At 38.1% G+C, this 22,277-nt stretch overlaps 1 protein-coding gene across 1 annotated transcript in view; it reads left to right on the forward strand.

The window, feature by feature from the left end:
• The window catches only part of LOC149283263 (BTB/POZ domain-containing protein KCTD8-like), a 41,123-nt gene extending 19,164 nt beyond the window's left edge, over positions 1–21,959 (forward strand). Inside the window, exon 2 of the mRNA XM_089497779.1 lies at positions 21,499–21,959. Within this exon, the coding sequence (XP_089353905.1) occupies positions 21,499–21,959 (461 nt within the window). The remainder of the gene's footprint in view (positions 1–21,498) is intronic.
• The last annotated feature ends 318 nt before the right edge of the window (positions 21,960–22,277 follow it).

Consider the following 22,277-nt stretch of genomic DNA (forward strand, 5'->3'; position numbering starts at 1 on the left):
AGAAAATGTTTACTGTATATATATATATATATTCATTTATACTATATATATATATTATTATTTTTTTGCGAGGGAGGGGTGCAGGATGGAGTTCGTGTCCCTCTTAAGGGTTCCTTTGAGGATTTTAACCTTTACCTCAGTAAGAAGGGGACAAGGATATCTCAACGAGCTGGGCGTGTGGGCTCGATGCCTCATCTAGATTATTTTGCAATATTTAAACTCTCCAATCCCTCTCAGCAGGGCATAGGGTGATGGGGGGTATATTTGTGCAATATAACCTCTGTAGTTAATTTATTTATCACTATATTAACATGCACATTTATATCATTTATCTATTTAAAGGTATTTATTCAGGGCTAGGAGAGGACTCATTAAGTTCCAATTTTTCACCTTGCATACAATCTTCTTTCCTACCATTTAATGTATGCGGGGTCTTTTTGTCAATGCAGGCTAGGTTTAGTGAATATGTGAGTTCGTACATGAGTGTTTTGCTGCTTCATTATCATGCATGTTTTTGGGGTAAAAGAGACATGTCCGCAAATAAATAATCACTGACATTTTTGGTTTAGAATTACTGTTTGTTTAAATGTATTTGCTCTGCTCTACTGTAAGTATTATACATGTATAGGTGTACATCTATATACATTTATTCTTTGTAGATAAAGTGTTTCTTTTCATTTGCAGTACAGTTTTGCTCTTTGTTTCACATAGTACAGATAGAATATGTCTTATAAATTAGCAGTGTCCACATAGCATATTAAAAATTAAAAAGGGGCAACCACATTTTTTTGTCATGGTGTAAAGTAAGACATTCATGCTTAAGCAAGCAAGGAAACTGTGTATCACAGAATCATTTTCATCACTTAATCATTTTAGTGTATTGTTCAATGGATTAATACAATTATTTTTTATTATTCCACAAATGAGTTTCACAACAAATATATGGCCTCACAGTGCATCTGCGTTATAATACATATTATAACTAATTTATTTATGTTTTCCTGACAACTTGAGAGGGTTCTTTCAATATTAATATCATCAATAAAGCCCTGGGATGTTTCCTTGCCACATTTCTAATACATACATAAACTCTATACATTGCCAAGTATAATTAATAACAGCCAGTGTACTATCCTATCATAACAGAGGTGGGAGTTTAAAACTTTATTGAGATAAAATAACTCATAAGCTTTTAGCTTTACCTTATACCTAATATTACTCAAGAAAGCATATGATGTGGTGGAATTCTTCTGTGGTTACTAAATAGATTAATTATCCCTTATGGTGGCAAAAAGTTATTTTTGGCACTTGCTTTGAGATTTCACATGCCCAAGGAATTTAGTCAAAAACAACTTTAAGCCATTTCTGTAATGACACTCAGCTGTTGAAAATCGATAAGGAAATCCATTAAAAGGTTTGCTATTCTGAGTTATGGAATGACGGCACAACATAAGAATTCTTATGCTAAGATGCCCACTGTAGATTGTTTAAAATCTCTTTGAACCATTTCTTAAGACTCTTTAAAAAGATAATTTTACTGAGTACTCATGGAAATGTATTGCATATAATTATGTCAAGGAATTATCATCTGAACTGGCATATAAAGGGTAAAAATTGTTATATTTTTCAGAAACCTATTTAAAGTTTACAATTTAATAGTTCACAATGCAACATCTTCCATCAGGACATGAACATAGATGATTGATTTTCCTGAACATTCTAATAGAGCTAAGTGAATCATAATTGTTTGTAGAATTACCAACTAAGGCACCTATGATCTGTTCTCATGCAGCAATTAACTTCCCCTGTACAATCCAGTAAAAAAGAAAAGTGCATACACTATGTTATACTCAAGCAATATATAAAAGTGTTACTATTCCTTATTAACCAATTTTAGTTATAGTGCTCATGCAGAATACTTTGAACCTTACAATTGCAGCTCAATTACAGATTCCAGGTCTAATGTTGGATACAGACCTCAATACTGTGAAAAACAGTTCAGACCAATGGTACAAAAAAAGCAACGTTTGTTGTAGATGTATGCCATTTTCTTGTCAACAATATGTACTGCATTTGTTACCATGCCCCAAGCCACAAAAGGTTTGTCTTGCCACCTCCTCTTTTAGTTTGTTTAAATTTATCGTCTCTAGTTTGTTTTAATTTATCTTCTCTACAAGAAATCAAAACATTTGACAAGGTTAATTGGTGCTACAAGGAAAATGTGTGTCAAGATTGAGGCTGTTGGTTTCCTATTTTTACATACTGGACCCTTAGTTATCTTGCACCCCATCATGAATTAATCAACTTTATTTGATTTGTTTCATTTGAGCCTGGATGTGTGTCTTCTCCATTAGATTTTTTGTAGTAAGTTAACAGAAGAAAAATCTCCATATCTGGGAACTCTCCGGGTTTGCCTGGAGATTGCCGGGTGAAGCACCGCTTCTCCGGTTGTCCAGGTCAAGACCCGAATTCTCCGGGTCGCGGGAGCAGGGTCTTGACACGCCCCTTTCCCCTTTAAATGAGGACGATTCTCGCTGCCGTCAGCAGGAACGCCGCCGACGTCAGAGGGAACTCCCCCAACGTCAGCTAGAACTCCCACTGATGTCAACGGGAACGCACCCAACGTCAGCGGGAACGCCCCCAATGTCAGTGGAACCTGACGTCAGGGGGGACCTCCCACTGATATCAGTGGGCACTCCCACCGATGTCACAGGACCGCCCATTGACGCCAGTGGCCAGTCCTGGCCACGTCCCGCAAGGGAAGGCTCCGGGTAGCTGGAGCCCAGAAGTTCCCAGGTATGAAAATCTCAATCAAATCGATATTTGGCATGACCACCTGTTGCCTTAAAAAGAGCATCAATTCTTTTAGGTACACTTACACAAAGTCAGGGATTTTGTAGGCATATAGTTGTATATGATTGAACAATTAAACCAAATAAATGGTAATGATCACTGTGTGAGAAACAGTCAAATTCACTAACAAGGTCATACAAAAGGCATACACCATGGCAAGACTGAGCACAGCATCAACACATAAGGTAGTTATACTGCATCAGCCATGGCTCTCCCTGGCAGAAACTTCAAAGCAGACTGTGATCACAAATCACAAAGAAACAGGCAATTTTGAGGACTGTAGGTGCATTGGTTTTTCCTATCATATGTTTCTTAGCAGGTCTACAAAATAAGGTAAAAACAACCTCAGATGAACAACTCATGACATATTACACAGTGTCATGGTTTATTCAGCAAAAATAAAGCCAAAATTGAGAAGCCATGTGGGAAAAACACTCTCACTGCTTCCACAGGAATTAAGATGCTAAGTAGCATACAGGTACTGCTAATCAAATGCCCTTGTTCAATTGATCATCAGCAAGTGTGACCACCTCTATATAGCCCAAGAGTTATATCCCTCCTCTAAAAACAACATGGCAGCGCGGCTTAGGTTTGCAAAGTTGCATCTGAACAAACCACATTCTAGAACAATGTCCTTTGGACAAATGAGACCAAAGTGGAGATATCTCGCCATAATGCACAGCTCCACATTTGGCAAAAACTAAACACATCATATCAGCAAAAACACTGCATACCAGCTGTTAAGCACGGTGGTGAAGGGTTCTAGAGTCAAATGTGAGGACATCTGTCCGAAAGCTAAATCATCGAACAGGACAATGATCCCAAGCACGCCAGCAAATCTATAACAGAAGGAGAACAAGGAAAGCTGGAATCAGGCTATAAGGGCCGGATTGGCCTACCAGGAAACCGGGGAATTTTCTTGGTGGGCCTGCCAGTCCAGGGGCAGCACTGGGGCCACGCTGATGTCTATGTGGCCCAACAGCCGTTTAACGCAGACCTGCAGTTTACCGCTTGCATACTGTGTCAGAATACTTTATTTTCCCGAACAGGTTCCTGGTTCCCCTGGTAAGGTAAAAAACGGAGCTGAAGAGTGAATGAATGAGTTGTAAATGAGGGAATGAATGAAGTGAACGTATAAGTCTTTGGTGGTAGAGATGGCACAGTTAGACTGTTAAGGGCAGGGATTACACAGGCAGGCTGTTGAGGGGTAGAGATGGAACAGGCAGTCATGTGTCCACTTATTTCCAGCCCAGCCCTTGTTGGTATGGCCCCCACAGAGCCCTGATCTCAACATCATCAAGTCTGTCTGGGATTACATTGTCACCTCCCAATAGCCCAGTGGTGGTAGACAAGCAGCCACCGCAAGAAACCCCTTAGGCTTACCTCTGTCTTGACAGTGGGGGAAGCAGCATTCGGGGATCAGGAGGCTGAGAGTGCGCCTAAGAAGTGCATGAAGAGGTGTGTGCTTAGGAGAGCCCATAACACAACAAGGGAGCGTGGCCAGAATAGGTGCCGGATTTAAAAACCCAAAACTCCAGGTCAGAAACACCCAGATGTGGATCTTTGTATTGTAATCTGAAGCTTGGTACATATCTTTAGCTGACCATCCCCTGTCTAGTGTTTTGTTTCTTTGCTGTCTGATTTTGGTTCTGACCTGGCTTGTCTGGTCAGTGTATGGCTTGTCAAATTTACCCCTCTGTGTATGACCCTAGCTATACATTTAACAAATACACAATATTAACAAAAATAGCATTCAAAAATGTAAGGCATACTGGTATAGAAGGAGAACAGGGCCCTGCTCTTGTAAATTTACAGTCTATTAAAAAGTTAAGGGGGGTTGATATATGATGTAAGGGCTCAAGTTATGTACTTGTAGTTAGTAGTATCTCTTATGACAAAAGAAGGCCTGGTAAACAAAAATATCTTGATGCACGTAGGTAATAGCTAACTTATTGTATCTATGTAACTACATTCCAATGCATTATGCTAATTATAAAGGATGGCACCGTGTTAGCCAGTAGAATAGGCAAACGAACCTTGAGTCCTGTCTGTACTGTACTAGTTATTATTTGCTTTCTTGATTATTTAATGTTTTCTGTTTCATTAGCTTGCAGTTCAATGTTATCTTAGCCATGTACATTTCACACTATCACCTAATAAAACAAGATCTACCTTTTTTGTTTTGTATATTTATATATAAATTTAGTTTAGTTCTGCATATTCTCCCCAGTCACCTACTCAAAAGTAAAAATACCTTTTCGTTTTTTACAAAGATACAAAATAATTAATTTGATTCAAATAAATGTAAAAGATCTCGGCATAAATTTTCTAAAAAATCCATGGCATAAAAATAAACACAAGGTGTACTTGTTAATTATTTTTAGTGAGCTTGATTTTATCATCTCAAATCTAGTTTTATACTCAAATTTGTTTGGAATAAAAGAGGTAGAAATGTTGCTTCATTATTTAACAAATATATGTAACTGATATTTACTGCCCCTACGCTTTACTTTTTAGGATCAAATTTCCATCCCAATGTATTTTTGGCTTTCTGAGAGCTTAGCATCTCATCGTATGTGAAAGAACAAAATTGAGCAACAGTAATAATATGTAAGTAATCAGATACTTTTGTAGTCATTTTATGAAAGATTTACAGTAGTTTTGAATATGTAGTTATGTAGTAAAATGTACATATTTTATAATAATCTGCATATTGTTTTTAACTGATAGCTGTTTTGGACATTATATAAATATTTCTTTTTTACATTGGTTAGAAATGTATTATTGTGCCTATATGGTTTTTGCATTACAAGATTAGATATTTACATTTGTTGATTGCACGGGCAGTGAGGGTGCTTATTCCTAGTTAAGGCTTTACATTTTGGCCTAACATAATGAGAGAGCAGTGCCTGAGAGGTTGGTGTTAACAAAGGCGCAAATCTTATGTTGCGCTCTTCAACATTTCAAACGGTAAATTTTGTTTTAGAGCGTGGTTACATTTGTGGTTAGAGGTTTACTTAGACTTTTTAAATAACTTTTTTAAATGTATAAGCATTTCATTTTTGGCGATATATGGGTGGCTTTAGATTTTGAATCATTATTATTACTAACCACTAGCATTGCTCATAACAACTAACAACTATACTGCAATTACTACTGAAAGATTCAGATGATCCAAGAATGGAACAAAACATTTGTGTATCCTTGTTACAAAAGTCCACATTCGAAATGCTGTTTTAGTAGTCAGGAGCCCATTGTCTAAATCTTTTGAGGTTTGACCCGGAGCCTCTGGGTGATGCAATTGCTTTCCTCTTTCTCTGGGCAGTTAAGTAGTGTTTTGCCACACCCACTCCCTTCCCACTCCCCCTCCTACCCTCAGACCAAGTAAGGTTGTCTGGGCATAGCCCCACCTCCATGAATTGATAGCCCCACCCCCTCCTAAAGCCAGGGTAACCTAACCTGTGCATTTCCCAGGTATGCTGAATAGTGAACAACCTAGAAACACTCATATTTAAAATGAAGTTCTTTTGCACTTCAGCGAGAAACCATTATTATAAAACCTGCGGGCATATACAACATTTTGTTGTATATTGATTTAAGTAAACCTCATTTTATATGACAGGCCCACCACACTAGTACTGATGAGGTATAAGATGAGGCAGGGTTGAAAAAAATGCTGCATTTTCTATTGTGAAAGAATCCATAATGAGATTGTTATCCTAACAAGATTTACTCTGAAAATAATTTAACTGTAGTGCGGTATATAAAAATGCTGTTCAGGTAAATTAAACCTAAGAAATGGAATATAAATCACTTATTGATCCTGGAGAAAAGTAGATTGGTTTAACTGGGTAAATATTAGTTTAGATGTAGTGGAGGGTATACCAATACCATAAAGTTTCTATTTTTTTTAAATTTGTTGAAAGATGTAGCTTTTCATCCTAGTAAAATAATTGCATCAGTTAATTGTAACCTTTAATTAATTCATAATAAAATTCATAATCTCCTAAAGCCTGACAGGGGAGATTAAATTCACTCCTTTACAAAAGGGACAGGGTACCCATGGGGTATTTAGTTTTAGCTTGCATGATAAGGGCAAATAGAATCATCCAAATGATTCACATAAGAAAAACTGATTAGAAGTGACAGGCAAAAAATTGGGGGTCCTACTGTATTTATACAGTACCTCCCAAAGTCCCTTAACCAATGTCCCTAAACACCATTATCCTAAGCCACCTCCTCACCCAGTCAAGGTCCCTTCCACTTAGCTGCGCTGTTCCATGGGCTACATTATTAGCATTGCCATAAAGAATGAGCTCTGTGTGTTTAGCACAGATAGTCATCTAAAATATTATACGGCTGACAACAATGACAGCCTCCAAGTTTTCAGATAATGTTTATAGGAACAAAATTATATGAAGCCAGATGTTTGTCAATACACTATTTCAGATTTTCTGGGATGTATGCATGGTGTATGCATATGGCTGTATTTACTGTAAAACAAAAAATGAAAGGCGTATGGCTTTTCACAATGAACATGCAAACTAGATTTGCTAAATTGGTTTTATGTGCTGTCAGATTCTGTTGTTTCTATGCATTACATGTTGGCTTGGCAGATTGGACAGCTCTCGGTACCTTTACTTACCACAGGAGTTCAACATGAGACATACCCTTTTAATATTTTTTTGTATGCAGGGTTTTACAACTAATACTTTTATGTGATTCTGAAGAATATATTTAATTTGCACAATTTTTATTCATTAAGATATTTTCTTCTGTAAAACAGAGTTGTACAAACTGTTCCCGTGTATAAGAGCACCATGAACTTCTCTAGTGCCTCACAACTAGAAGAAAAACATAAACTAATTAAACGAACTTAAGAGCAGCTATTTGGGTAACCCATTCTTTTTCAATTGTAAGATAACTTTTTTATGTAATAAATCCTGTTCAGTTAAATGATTCTTCATTGCTCTAACCATTCTTCTTCATTGAGAATGAAGACTGGTAGAGTTAATTATTTTTAGTGAGCTTAATTTTATCATCTCAAATCTGGATATAGTGCTGGATATAGTAAGGAGTATAATGCTCACAAAAGAGTCTGGGCAATGCATCTTTTATTAGTAAATGCCTATTTTTGATTAGGCAATAATGTACATTTCTTTTGTGAGGTTCATAGCTGTAGAATAAATATTGACCAAATATTTTGAAACTTCCAAAAAAGGACAGCAATGAGGAAATAGATGCTCAGGTCCCCCAAAAACATCCAGATGTTCCTCAAGATGTGTATTTGGAATGAGTATAATTATTTGTACTTATTTATTTGAGAGCTAGGTGAACATACCTAGATTACACTAGAACAAGTGTATATTTACTTTCAAAGGGTATCCTAAAAATGTTCCGCAGTCTGAGTTACTACGCACTAAACTAGCTTTCCGGATACTAATAATTCTTCCACCTTTTGAACATTGTTAATTTTTCTGAATATGTGTCACCACTCCATCACATGTTAGGCACTAGGCAGCAAATTATAACTGTAGCTTTGTACCCAAAGTCTCAAAGGTGAATATCTGTCAGGACCCAGGCCAGCAGGTCGGGTTGGAGCCCAGTTGCAGGGGATACTAGGGGCTCTGCAACAGACAGAAAAGCAGGACTGGAATCAAAGAATAAAGGGGAACTGTAGCGAGGACAGGGGAACTGTAGCGAGGACAGGGAAACCAGAGTGGCAGGGCACACAGCTAGAAAGTCCTCAGGCAGGGCACACGGCTTGGAAGCCCTCAGGCAGGGCACGTGGCTTGGAAACAGCTGGACAGGTAGGTAAGTCTGGGACACACCGGGGTCTGGTACACAAATCTTGATCTTAAACATAGTCAAGGTCATACACATGAGATAAGAACAACGTACAAGGAGCTATAGCTGCAAGCACACTAACAGGGACCCAAGCCAAACAATGCAAAGGCCCAGACTGAAGGGCAGAGCAGGTATATACAATACAAGTACAATACAGCAATTCACATACAGATACAAGAGGAATGATGGGCCCTGTTCCCGCAGGAACTTACATCCTACTGATAGCACAGAGTACCATAGTTCAAAGTACACCCAGCATAATTCATGGGTCTTGGAAGTCATATCACTGACTGATCCAGCTCAGCCCTTCTGGCAAGAGAAATCTGCTAGTTGAAACCTGTGCCCTCTTCGCATTTTTAATGATTTAACCATGAAATGTTTTGATAGGTCTGTAATGCTTCAGTTTCATACATTGCACAGTACAGTTTTCCATAATGCATAAGTAATAATTTCATCCCACCGGGTTCATCATTTAGTGAGTAAACCAACATTTCTAGTTTGATGTATTCAGGGTTAAAAAATTAGCTGATACACAGGCAGCAGTTCATGAACACAAACAGAAAATTATGTTCATGCTGTTTAGTGTTCACCTTCCCTGCCAGAAATCTCATCTGTTAGGCATGCTGGCTTTCCAGAGATAATTCTTCCAATCACAATAAACAAATGTCACTCACCCAGTAGGAAGCCAGCAAAGAAATGTCACTCAAGCTGAAGGAAGCCGCTAAAGAGACCTCTGAGGATATAATTATTATTTCGAAGCCGCATTTGTTGATTCATTAAACATATCCCAGGTATAGTTTTTTAGAGGTTAAGATATCAAAGTAAAACATCTTGTGAAAGGAAGTATTGTTACTGAGAACATAATTAATAGGCTATAAAGGACTGAGAAATGTCTGCATACTTCATTCAAACAAAGCATTATTGTATATTATGCTTTGTATTTTTGTGCGATAATGATCCTCTCGAGTTTATGAAATGGTTTGCACAATGTCATGTAATTCACTTAACAATATATTATGTGTGCACAAAAAGTCTTGCTTTTCAACATGTCCATTGACCAAATACCCCTTTTTTATTACACATATTCATCAAAAGATTTCTTTCATAGCAAACTGTGAAATTACTGCAGAACCTTTAAATATCTTCCTTTGACTTATGCAATAATTCTAGTTACTGAAACGCCCTTCGTGTTGATTAGTGACTTAAACGTCATGCTACATGTGCACAGTTGCCAACTGTCAGGGACATTACCGGGATTTTGGAGCTTGTCTCTGTACTTTCATTGTTCAGGGAAATCAGCAGTTGTATGTAGGTGCACCCAGGCGCTACGAGGGCTGTTGTTAGTATGAGACGGCCCAGAGAGCTGACTGGGGGGGGGCACATGCTGCCTGAGGAGCAGGGCTGGTTGGCACCTGAAGACCTCTGCTGAAGACCTCTGCTGTGGGCTGTCAATTGATGACGAGTGCAGGGTATGATGTCATATTCCAGCACTCAGCACTGAAGCCACGCACACCCGAAGGTAACACTGAAGCGGGTCTGAAGAAACAGAACTTGCACTCCTACTACAGGATTAAAAGAAGCAAATGGAAAGGGAGAAATTGGGGTAGATGATAGTAAGAAAGGGGAGCGATAAAGAGAAATGAGATTGATGAGAGATAATGGAAAAGCATGGTGACATCGAGAAAGGGAAGAGATAATGAGAAAGAAGAGAGTTGGGAAGAAAGGGGCTATAAGAGAGGTATGGATAGATAAGAATAGGAGAGTGCTAAAGAAAAAGGGGAGAGGTAATGAGAAAGGGGAGAAAGAGTGGGCTTATATTTTGAAAGTGTGTATGTTTGTGCAAGTGTCTCTAAGGTCAAGTAAGGGTGTAACTGCAAGGGGTAGTGTGAGCCAGTATGTTTGTGTAAGGGCAAGCATGAATGTGTATGTAATGTGGGTTAGTGTATAATGCTAGTGTGGGGTGTTGGAATGAGTGTGTGTGGGGGGGGTGTCAGTGTACAGTTTTCGATTTGTGCTTTTGGGGTGTCTCAGTGTACTGGAAGAGAAGGATGAATTGGGGTAAGTATCTTACTACTCAACTGGAAAAAAAATAAAAAATGATGCATACATTTGCTTTTAGTTTTTCTAGATCCATAGATTATATTGTTTATGTTCTTTTCTCTCTTTTTAGTTTGCCATGTAATATAAACATTTTAATGTAACTCACTACAAAGTTTCATGGTGATTGTTCTAAAATCTACTAAAAGGAAAACACATTTTGTGCAGTACGTAGGTTACCAAAAGTCTTTTAGGAAACATGTAATTTGACTGCACCTAGGAGAACTAAAATCAATACAATATTGTAAGCATTCACATCCATCAAGCTGCAAGGAATGGAATGTTAAATTTTCTCTAGAAGTATTTTTTGAAGATTTATGACCCAAACATCAGTCATCTCTATTGCAATAGATCTCTTGGTCTGCTATTCAGGGAAAATGAGCAGTCTAGATGTCCTATATACTGTATGTTTTCAGTTAATCACACCCTTCCCACTGCAAATCAGTTCACATGTTCATCATAGAACAATCCAAGGATCCATTAACATCTAGCAGATACACATAAATATTGGGGATTCACTCACACTGAAGGACAATGAAGTACTAAGCCTGCCACTACATCAAAGTAGGCCAGTCATGACTGCATTACTATGGAGCTTGGTCAGGGGCAAAGCATTGCTTTTAAACCCATTGAGACTATCCTGTAATTTATTTGGACACTTCTGCAGAACTGGGGTACTTTGACAGGGTTAAGTGATATATCACCATATAGTGTGACTGTATCCCCAATATTTATACCTATGATAGATGTTTGTTAAGTAGCATTTGCAGGGTGTCATTGTTTACTGATTCCCTGCTATGCTGCATAGCATGTTGGTCATTTTACCAGTACCCCAAATTCTGTATTTATATGCTTGTTAGGTGTGAGTGTGCTCCTTTTCTGTATTCTTTTCCATGGTGATCAAACTGTGGTAATTCCAGTGCCAGGCCTTTCTCTATAGAGAACACAGAGATACATATGATACCATGTGGAAAAATCAGGATTCATTTCATGCTCAAGGTCTAATACTGGATCCTACTGTTTCGAAAATTGAGAATGCTCAGATCTGGAGAAATTAAATCACCTTGGATCAGTAGCAGACTTTAGTTACTGTACAACTGTTCATCCCATTCTTTGTTTAGCGCAGCTGCAGCTGGTTGTGTACATGTTCCATCATATTCAATGGCATTATAAAACATTTAAGCACAACTAACATTATAGCTAGAGTATACTTTAAGAAACAATACAAAATCCAAGTACATAAATGATACATAAAGATTGCTAAATTGCAAAGCCACATGAAACCATCCACATTTTAAATTCAATAAATTATTGCTTGAATTCTATCCCAATACATTTTGTGGTCTGATGATTTTAAATTTCTATGACAAATAAGTGGAATTGTTTAGGGATATTGTCTGCATCTGTTAAGGAAGAAGCACCACAAAAGCTTACATCTATTCCAGGTCCCCATGACTAGAATAGGATATGGGTTTACTTACTCCACTCTGAGTTTAGACTATGCTAATCATAGGATTAATGTGTCACATGTTAGAGAAAAACTGTGTGTTTTGATAGTTGGTATGCTAGCTTGTTACACCAACTTCACGATATGGCACAAAAATAGTGGTGATGAAACCAATGAATGGAAACCACAAGAAATTGCTGTAATTTTTTCAATGAGTTGAGGAAAATGTGTAAAAAATCTTACAAAGGCTATAAGCGTTAGTGAATAACCCAAGATAAAAATCTGAATCAAGAATATTGTCAAGCCAACTTGACACAAAGCGAACAGAACCTTCAACGTAGTTAATGGTTTCTTAATTGTTTCCTGTTTAAAGTTTTCATTGGACTACGTTTAAGTGCAAACCACACGAAACATTCTAGGTATGACATGACGCCCTCTTTCTCCAAAATATCTGTGATCGTGTTTTATCAGAACACTGTAAATAAAGAAGGAATTTCACAGTCATTGAGGTCTAGCTTATTTTATTACACTTCTTTGGATTGTTTATGGCAACCGTTTGGGTGTCTGTTTTTTTTACTATAAGTAGAGCAAGTGAGTATACCTGGGTACTTTGTGGGTTTGGCTAACAGGCTTTAACTATTAGAGTGGATTATCGGTCCTCCAAGGCAGTATTTAATCTCCATCAGGGGAGCGGTGTTTGTCTCCACATAATCAGTGCTCACTCCTTTCGAATAAATTGATGATCCATCCATGAGTTCTGCTTATGTCATCTATCCACTCAGTCCCATTCTGCATAAGAATCAGGAGGTAGAAACCTTCTGGGGAACGGCCATGGTAAATTCCCAGATATGCACATGATGTCATGTTAACTAAGATGCATGTTACAAGACTGTTCTTCCTGCCTTAGGGTTGTGCATCACGATAAAGGTAAAATACAACAGGACTAGGAAGGGGCACATTAAAACATTAAGATTAGGATATTGCACTGAACATTAGGGTTAGGGTTAAAGCTCATTAGACATGCTCCTACATAATGTGTATTGATATCATGGCATTAAAATGTTCAACTTTCTTGAAAACTACCGGTTAGCATATTTAATCACTGGGATGGTGAGCGGAATTCGGTCACACGCAGTCTCTTCCTACTTCCTGGCATTTTAATCTCTAACTCAGACTAGTCCTGTCTTCAGATATTAGAGGGGGAGGTCTTGGCTGCCAACCTAGTTCCCCAGGTTCTTCTGTTGGTGGGTTCTTTAAGGTTCCTACCTTTGGTGAACCCTGTATTACGTGAACTGACACTCTCTTCTCACGCACCCGACCAATATTACATTGTGTCTTCATGTTGTTCTGACCAACTAATGCCCGGGATTGGCTAATGTACATACAGCCAACTGTCCTGGAAATTGTGGTGCCAGTTGGGACAAGCAGCAGTCAAGGCATAAGTTCTGATTCCAAACAAACCAGGACTGCTGACAGCTATACATTAGAGGCTGCGCTCAAAACTCAATAATGTCATGGTTACAATATGTTGCATTGGTTCGAAAATTACTTATAACACAAAAAAATCCAAAATATTTGTGCATTAAGTATACTCCAGTTCAGTCTTTCCTGCTCAAAGTATCATTGTGGATTTGTCAATGGGAGATCTAAGTCAACCATTTATCCATATTTAACATTAAGAGTTTAAGAAATGTTAGACAATGCTATCCCAAACAGAAAATAGTGCCTAAAACCAAAGATGTCTTGCAGTAGGTATTAAAATAGGTGGACTAGATGGGCTGTTATCTTTCTGTTTCAGTGAAAGTAAAGAAAGTAACATGGTTCTATGGTCTTTATTTTCTCCAAAAAGAATGAAGACAAAATAGATTGCTAAACGCTTCCAAATTCTGTACACATTTCAGAGGTTGTTGTGTTTACTACTAAAGAAGTCTATTATAAAGAATGGCATGTGCCTATAAATATTTAGTATTCACTTTTTCATTAGCCTAGGCCCTAGGACAAGCAGAGTTATGGTTATGTTTTAACTTCAATTTGAATTTAAATTTCTGCTAAAGAATTATTGGGCAGGGAGTTAGCGGGAGTCGGTTCCAAGGCATGTAATGAAAGATGTAAAGTGTGCTGTGTGTTTTGTATGGAGGTAAATCTGTCCAGCAAATTAAAGCAGCTGGCAACATTTCAGCTTCTAAAGCATTTTCAGTTTCAGAATGTCTTAGAAGGAAGAAAAAAGTTAAAGAAATAAATGAAAACATTACCATTTTCTACAAAGGAACTTCCTAGGCCTGGTCACCTGGAGCCTTCAGTTTTTCTGTTCTTTGTAATAGATGGGAAGGGTCATGCCTAGGCTACATGGGCCTATATTTATTTCCAAAAATACTGTAAAGGTGTGAGAACGGACAGACAGTGGTGACTCTAGAAACAATATATAGGGGGGCACACAAGATACCACAGTCAAACTGGGGGGGCATTAATAATTTCTACCATTAAATCATACCACTGAAAAAAAAATAAAAAATTATATATATATATATATATATATATATATATATATATATATATATATATTGCCGAAAGTAATGTGCTATGGAATGATACTTTGTTATTGGACAATACAATACTTGACCATTCAACATGGGAAGCCTGAAGCCACAAGTATGACTAATCCTTGAAATAAATATTATAGAGTAAACAAGACAATACCTTCCTCTGTATAAATCAATGGTTAGGCCGCACCTTGATAATGCTGTGCAATTTTGGGCACCTATTCTAAAGAAGGATATCATAGCACTAGAAAGGGTGCAGAGGCGGGCTACAAAATTAATAAAAGGAATGGAGCACTATAGTTATGAAGAAAGGTTAACTAATTTAAATCTGTTTAGTTTAGAAAAACGTTGCCTCAGAGGGGATATGATAACATTATATAAATATATTCGGGGCCAATACACACCGTTGTGTGGAAATCTCTTCAGAAACAGGACTATGCATAGGACACGTGGTCATGCGTTCAGACTGGAAGAAAGGAGATTTAGACTAAAGCAGAGGAAAGGGTTTTTTACAGTAAGGACAATAAGGATGTGGAATTCTCTGCCTGCAGAGGTAGTTTTATCGGAGTCTGTACAAACGTTTAAACTGCAACTGGATGGATACCTGGGGAAACATAATATTCAGGGATATAATCTTTAATTATGTGGAAATAGCTTATTGATCCAAGGAGAAATCTGACTGCCATTTTGGGGTCAAGAAGGAATTTTTTTCCCTGGTTAGTGCAAAATTGGAAAGAGCGAAACCAGGGTTTTTTTTGCCTTCTTTTGGATCAACAGCAACAAATTAACAGATATAGGAAAGGCTGAACTTGATGGACGCATGTCTTTTTTCAGCCTATGTAACTATGTAACCTTAACTTTTCCACTAAATGATTTCAGGCTTAATATTAGACCCTGCTGCCAATATATATAAATATTAGATCCTGCTGCTGATATAAATATATATTTATATTAGCCCCTGCTGCCCATATATATTAATATTAGCCCCAGTTGCCGATATATATATTAATATTAGTCCCTGCTGCCGATATTTATAAACATATATATATATATATATATATATATATAAATAAATATTAGATTCTGCTGCCAATAGCAGGTATAGATCAACACATTAACACACAAACCCAGCTTTGCATGTATAGATCAATTGAAATTCACTTGTGATCTCAGCACTAAAGGTATATATCAAATAAACAGAATCAGACATACAAATCCTATATTTGCAGGTATACAATAATAATATATGAAACATAGCATTGCAGGTATAGATCAAATAAATACATGGAAACAGCACTGCAGGTATTAATCAACTGAACAAGACATACAAACCATGTATTTGCAGGTATACATAAATAATGTATGGAAACATAGCATAGCAGATATGGATCTACAGAATAACACACAAACCCAACTTTGCAGGTACAGATCAATTGGAATTCACATAAAAACACGGCATTAAAGGTATATTCAAAACCCCCTAAATTACAGGTATAGATCACAGGTTGCACACCCCAAAGTCAGCCCTGGCGTCCACACTGCCCACATAGAACCTGGCCAGCACCCAGATAACACACATAAGATTTGCCATCTTTGTCCCCAAATAGCCCAGCACAAGTCAACTTTGTCCCCAAACAGCCTGGCCTGTGCCATGTTTGTCTCATATACACCCTGCCTGTGCCATCTTGGTCCCCAAGGCTCAAACATCCTGCTAGTGCCATCTTTGCCCTTCCACAATTATCATTCAGATAATTCATCCACATATTAACACATATTACTACCCTCTTTCTCACTATGTACCCCCCACTCCCTCCCTTATAACTTTCTACCCCCACTCCCTCCCTTATCTCTTTCTACCCCTTCTGTCTCCCTTATCACTTTCTACCCCCTTCTGTCTCCCTTATCACTTTCTAACCCCTCTCCCTCCTCTCACTATCTACCCTCTCCCCCTTTGTAGTTCACTCACCTGCGGCCGGAGAACAAGGCTTCCGTCTTCCTGCTCTGCCACGGCGCCCGCTGCTTCACTGCTGGGCGCCGGATATGAGATCATATACCGGCGCTCAGCATGAAATGCCGGCACCGCGACGGAGGTAGAGGCCTCGTGCCGGAGACTGAGGGGGGGACGAGCGGTTGCTAGGCGTCCCTCTCTCTTTCCTCCGCGTAAAAAAAAACCAAAAACGTTTGAGGCTGCCTGGGACTTAAAGACTGTCCTGGGCAATCTGTTGGGTGGTTCCAAATATGGCGGGGGGGGGGCACTGTGGACAGAGCTAAACACCATTCCATCAACTACAAGCTTAAATACTACCCCACAGACCCAATATTCACTCTGATACCTAGAGCATCCAGGTGATCCAAACCCATACAAATCCATGGTATTATCATGATTCCATAGCTTCATTTAATTGTGTTAAAACGTTAGGATAGTTATACATCCCTTATTTAAATATAAGGCATTGTGTTTTACAAACAAAACAGAGACTGGAACAATATATCCTGTCATTTAAAGCATACCAGTTCACAGATTAAGTGTTATATACACTTTACAGTTAAAAGGAGCCCCAGGTCTAGTGATCCGGCTGGCATTTGTCCTATTTCAGTCTTGCGTCCCAGCCTACACAACACCCTATGCGTATCATCAGGATAACTTTGAACCTCTTAGCCAAATGCAAGCTGTATGTTCAGCTGATAATTGATTCTAAAGGTTCTAGTTTATGATGTTATTAAATTCTTAAACAGTGGCTTTCTATCATTTACCACAAAACAATTGCAGAATAACTATGAGAAACAAACACTTGTGCGGAGCATGTGTATATCTATTATTGTACAGTTTTGCAAAAGCATAACAGTTAAAAAGATAATTGAAGAAGCAATGTTTAGTGGGCCATACAACAAAAACCTCCCTTTTCTTGGTCGCTTTACTTCCATGTCTCTTTATTGTTCTACTATACTGAACTTTACAGTTGCTGTCATTTTACTAAAAATTACACTTGGGCGCCGGTGATGTCTTCATGTTCGTCTTCGGAGAAAAAAAAATCTTCGTATTCCGCGAATATTCTTCTATTCCTGTTTTCTGTTAAGGCAAATATTTGTGTGCGTTCTTCCTGTTCGTTTTTTTGTTGGTTTTTCTGGGCTTTTTAGAAGGGGTTGATACAGGGATAACGCGGTACTCTATTAGTCGCCTGCAGGGGCCTTCTCTGCCATCAACCAATGAAGTACACCAGACTTTTAAAATCCTTTCCTTGCAACTTGGCCCGCAGAAACCACTGGTCTCCCTGCTACAACAGTTAAAAGTCCGTATGAACGACCACTAAAGTTGCTTGTACAGACCTTTAACTGTTATAGCAGGGAGACCAGTGGTTAACCCCTGAAGGCGAACCTACGGATTTCCGCTCCCATTATCTCCGCATTATCGCAGGGGTTAATGGGAGCAGAAATCCGTAGACTCCCCTCCAGGAGTTAAAAAGGCCGTTGGAATGAGCCTATTGGTCGCCTGCATGGTCTTCCTCTGGCATCAAATTAAATACAAATGTGCCAGCATAATTAATAAATGATCAATGGTTTGAATAGATGTTTGTTAAAATGTTACTGGAAACCACATAATACAAACCACACATAACAAAATGAGCAAAAACTTTCCTAATTTAGTTATATTACTTTGAATTCTAATTTATGATTACAGAATAGTTTCTGCTTGTTCATTCATTTTGAGTAATTAAGGTTCATTTGAATTTTGATGACATTTCTGTCACTAGATAAATGCACATGTTTAACTCATTTTGCAGAACCAGGTGTTTCATATACACTTAGCACCTAAACTACTTGCTATGTGGATATTTTTACCAGTGTCTGATAATCCAATTTCTTTGTTATGAAATTGCCATGTGTAGCAATGGCAGGGCTAATATAGTACGGGAGTTTAACCACTTAAGGACCAGGCTGTGCTTTACCTTTTGTACCATTGGGACCGAGGCTGTTTTAACACTTTTGCGGTGTTCGTGTTTAGATGTAATTTTCTCTTCACTCATTTAGTGAACCCACACAAATTATATGTTGTTTTTTTCAGGACAAGAAGGGCTTTCTTCAGATACCATTGTTTTAATCATATTATCTAATTTCCCATAAAAAAAATAATAAAATATGATGAAAAATGTAAAAAAAAACAAATTTTCTGACTTTTACCCCAAAAATCTTTTACTCATCCAAAAAAAACCCTACTAAATATATTCTACTATTTGTCTTGAGTTTAGAAATACCCAATGTTTTTATGTTTTTTTGCTTTTTTCTACACGTTATGGAGCATTAAGTACAAGTAGCGTTTTGCTATTTCAAAACCATTTTTTTCCACATCTGGTAATTCTTCCCCCCATCTTTGAAGCCGGCCAATGCAATTTACCCCATCAAATCATATATTTTTGAAAACTAGACACCCCAAGGTATTTCAAATGCTAGAATTTTAACTCTTTCCATGCACTAATTTTACCACCAGTCTTTGTCAAACTTTGTGGTAGTAATTTATTTTGTGTTTTTTATCGCTAAAATTGCTCTTCAGGTATGGATTTACAGCTCCTGTATACATCACTTTCAAACAACACCCCAATATGTGTTCAGCAACATCTCCCGAGTACAGTCATACCCCCCATGCATGGGTTTGTCGGGTTGTTTGGGAGGTAAAATGCCACATTTAGGAAGTGCACATTTTTTAACTTGGAACTTTTACATCTGGTCATTCTGCCCCCATGTCCTAATAGGACCATCTTTGAAGCCGGCTAATTCAATTTACCCCATCAAACCATATATTTTTGAAAACTAGACACCCCAAGGTATTTCAAATGCTAGTATTTTAACCCTTTCCATGCATGAGATTCTACCACCAGCCTTTGCCACACTTTGTGTTAGTATTTTTTTGGTATTTTTTTTTACACAAATTGTACTTTGGGTATACATTTATAGCTCCAGGTATACATCACTATCAAACAACACCCTAATATGTGTTCAACAACATCTCTCGAGTACAGTGATACCACCCATGCATGGGTTTGACTGCTGTTTAGGGTTAAAAGGCCACATTTGGGAACTGCGCTTTTTTCCCCCTATTTTGGTCAGTCTGTGCCTATGCCCTATCTTTGAGCCTGGCCACTACAATTTACCTTATAAAACCATATATTTTTGAAAACTAGACACCCCAAGGTACTTAAAATGGTAGTATTTAACCCTTTCCATGCATCAGATTCTACCACCAGCCTTTGCCACACTTTGTGGCAGTATTTTTTTTTGTATTTTTTTCACACAAATTGTACTTTGGGTATAAATTTATAGCTACAGGTATACATCACTATCAAACAACACCCTAATATGTGTTCAGGAACATCTCCCGAGTTCAGTCATACCCCACATGTATGGGTTTGTCTGGTGTTTGGGGTTAAAATGCCACATTTTGGAAGTGCGCTTTTTTCCCCCCATTTCGGTCAGTCTGTGCCTATGCCCTATCTTTGAGCCCGGCCACTCCAATTTACCCCATCAAACCATTAGTTTTTTTAAATTAGACACCCCTCGGGTATTTGAAATGCTTTTATTAAAATTTTTCCATGTCAGGATTTTTGGGAAGATACAGCGCTAATTTTAGCACTTGCTCATAATAATAAACTTTCTTTTTTTATTTTATTTATTTTACTCTTTTTGGACTTTTTTTTACATTTTGCTGGAACGGGATAGTTCCTCTAAAGCATAATAATTTTTAAATGTTACCATGTTTTTTTTAAGCTTTTTCTTTTTTTCCTTTTTTTAATTTTTTTTATTTTTTATTAAATATTTTAATAATCACATAGTGATTAGAAAGCTGGGCTCCATTGACTTGTATGGTTGAATGCAGTACCTGTATTCAACCTGCAAGTGGAGCCAGAGTTCTCTAGAGGGTCTAGCGAACTTTTTCAACTTTATTATTTTTTTTCCCGGGCCGCCGCCATCTTGCGGATGGCGAAGACTGCGTGCAGCTGCGGCTGTGACCACTCTCCGGAGCGGTCACAGCCCGCCCCGGGGTAAGTATTTGGTGTCGCTGGATGCCTCCTGATCGAGGCATTTCAGCGACACCATTGAAATTTAGGAGGTGATCGTTGATCGCCTCCTAAACGCTTTTAAAACGGGCGTCCGCCGCCATACAATGTATGGCGGATGTTGACGCCCCGGGGAGGGGCCAGACATGGCCCATCATGCCGATCTCGGTGTTGCTGAATTCCTTCGACATCGAGGCATTACAGCAACACCGTTTAAGCTTAGAAAGTGATCGTTGATCACTTTCCAAGCTTGTTTAAGTCTCATGACGTGTCAGGCACGTCATAGGTCGTTAAGTGATCGTTTTGCATGACGTGCCTGACCCGGCAATGGACGTTAAGGGGTTAAACTCAAGAGATAGGCATGAGGTTGTATTGAATCTAAGATGAGACCAGGTTTGTGTCTTTTCACCAGGAAAAATGGGCAGACTCAGTAGACCAAATGGTTCTTATATGCCTTCAAATTCCATATTTCTATTGTGTCCGTTGAAAAAGATGCTAAATTACTTGTTATAGGCTGAGGTGGCAAGGTGTATGAGGCTTTTAATGTAAAGTCTGTTGAACGCCTTGGTGTTGATGAATGTAATAAAGGTAACAAAATTCTAGAAGTTGATGCAGGCCAATTATGAAAAAATATATAATAATTGTGTATGTTTTGTCCTTCTAGGATCCCCACAGAAAATTGTTTCCCCAAAACCAGGATGTGATGAAGAAAAGCACAATAAAATGTTAGATAAAGGCAGTGAGAGTGGAACATCCTGTAATGATTTATCTTCATCCAGCTGTGATAGCCATTCTGAAGCTAGCACTCCTCAAGAAAACACACCTGTACTCCCACAGTCCACACCCCACCAACCTAACACCCTAACGCTGGATCGTCCTTTGAAGAAGAACAAAGTGCAATGGGTACAGCCACCGGACAAACGTAGAAATAGTGAACTATTTCAAACACTGATTAGCAAGTCTAGGGAAACTAACCTTTCTAAGAAGAAAGTTTTTGAGAAGCCAAGTGTGGAAGAGGAAATGAAAAAGTGTATACAGGATTTTCAGAAAATTAAAATACCAGATTACTTTCCCGAAAAAAAGCGCCCATGGCAGATGGAATTATTAGAAAAATATAATGTCTAAGAATGTTTATCCTGTGTTTTTGTGTACCATGACTACTATGGTTGACAGAACATCATACATTTACAAAGGTCTGATAATGGACTAGACAGATCTCATGGTAGCTCATGGTTTTTAGAAAAATAAACACAATGCCAAAACTGAATTTTTCAAATGCTTAGGGGCAAAAAAACAACAAACTCTGCATGATTTACTATTTTACCAACAATTAGCTTCTGATATCCTCTTTGTAACATGTAGATATTTTTTCTAAGTATTTTATTACTTAGTAGTTAATGATTTTGTGAAAACATTGATGTAAAAATAAGAAGAAATTTCCAA

This window comes from Sceloporus occidentalis, unplaced genomic scaffold (assembly GCF_023333645.1).
Source record: "Sceloporus occidentalis isolate IW3139 unplaced genomic scaffold, rSceOcc1.0.p SCAF_107, whole genome shotgun sequence".
NCBI lineage: Eukaryota > Metazoa > Chordata > Lepidosauria > Squamata > Phrynosomatidae > Sceloporus > Sceloporus occidentalis.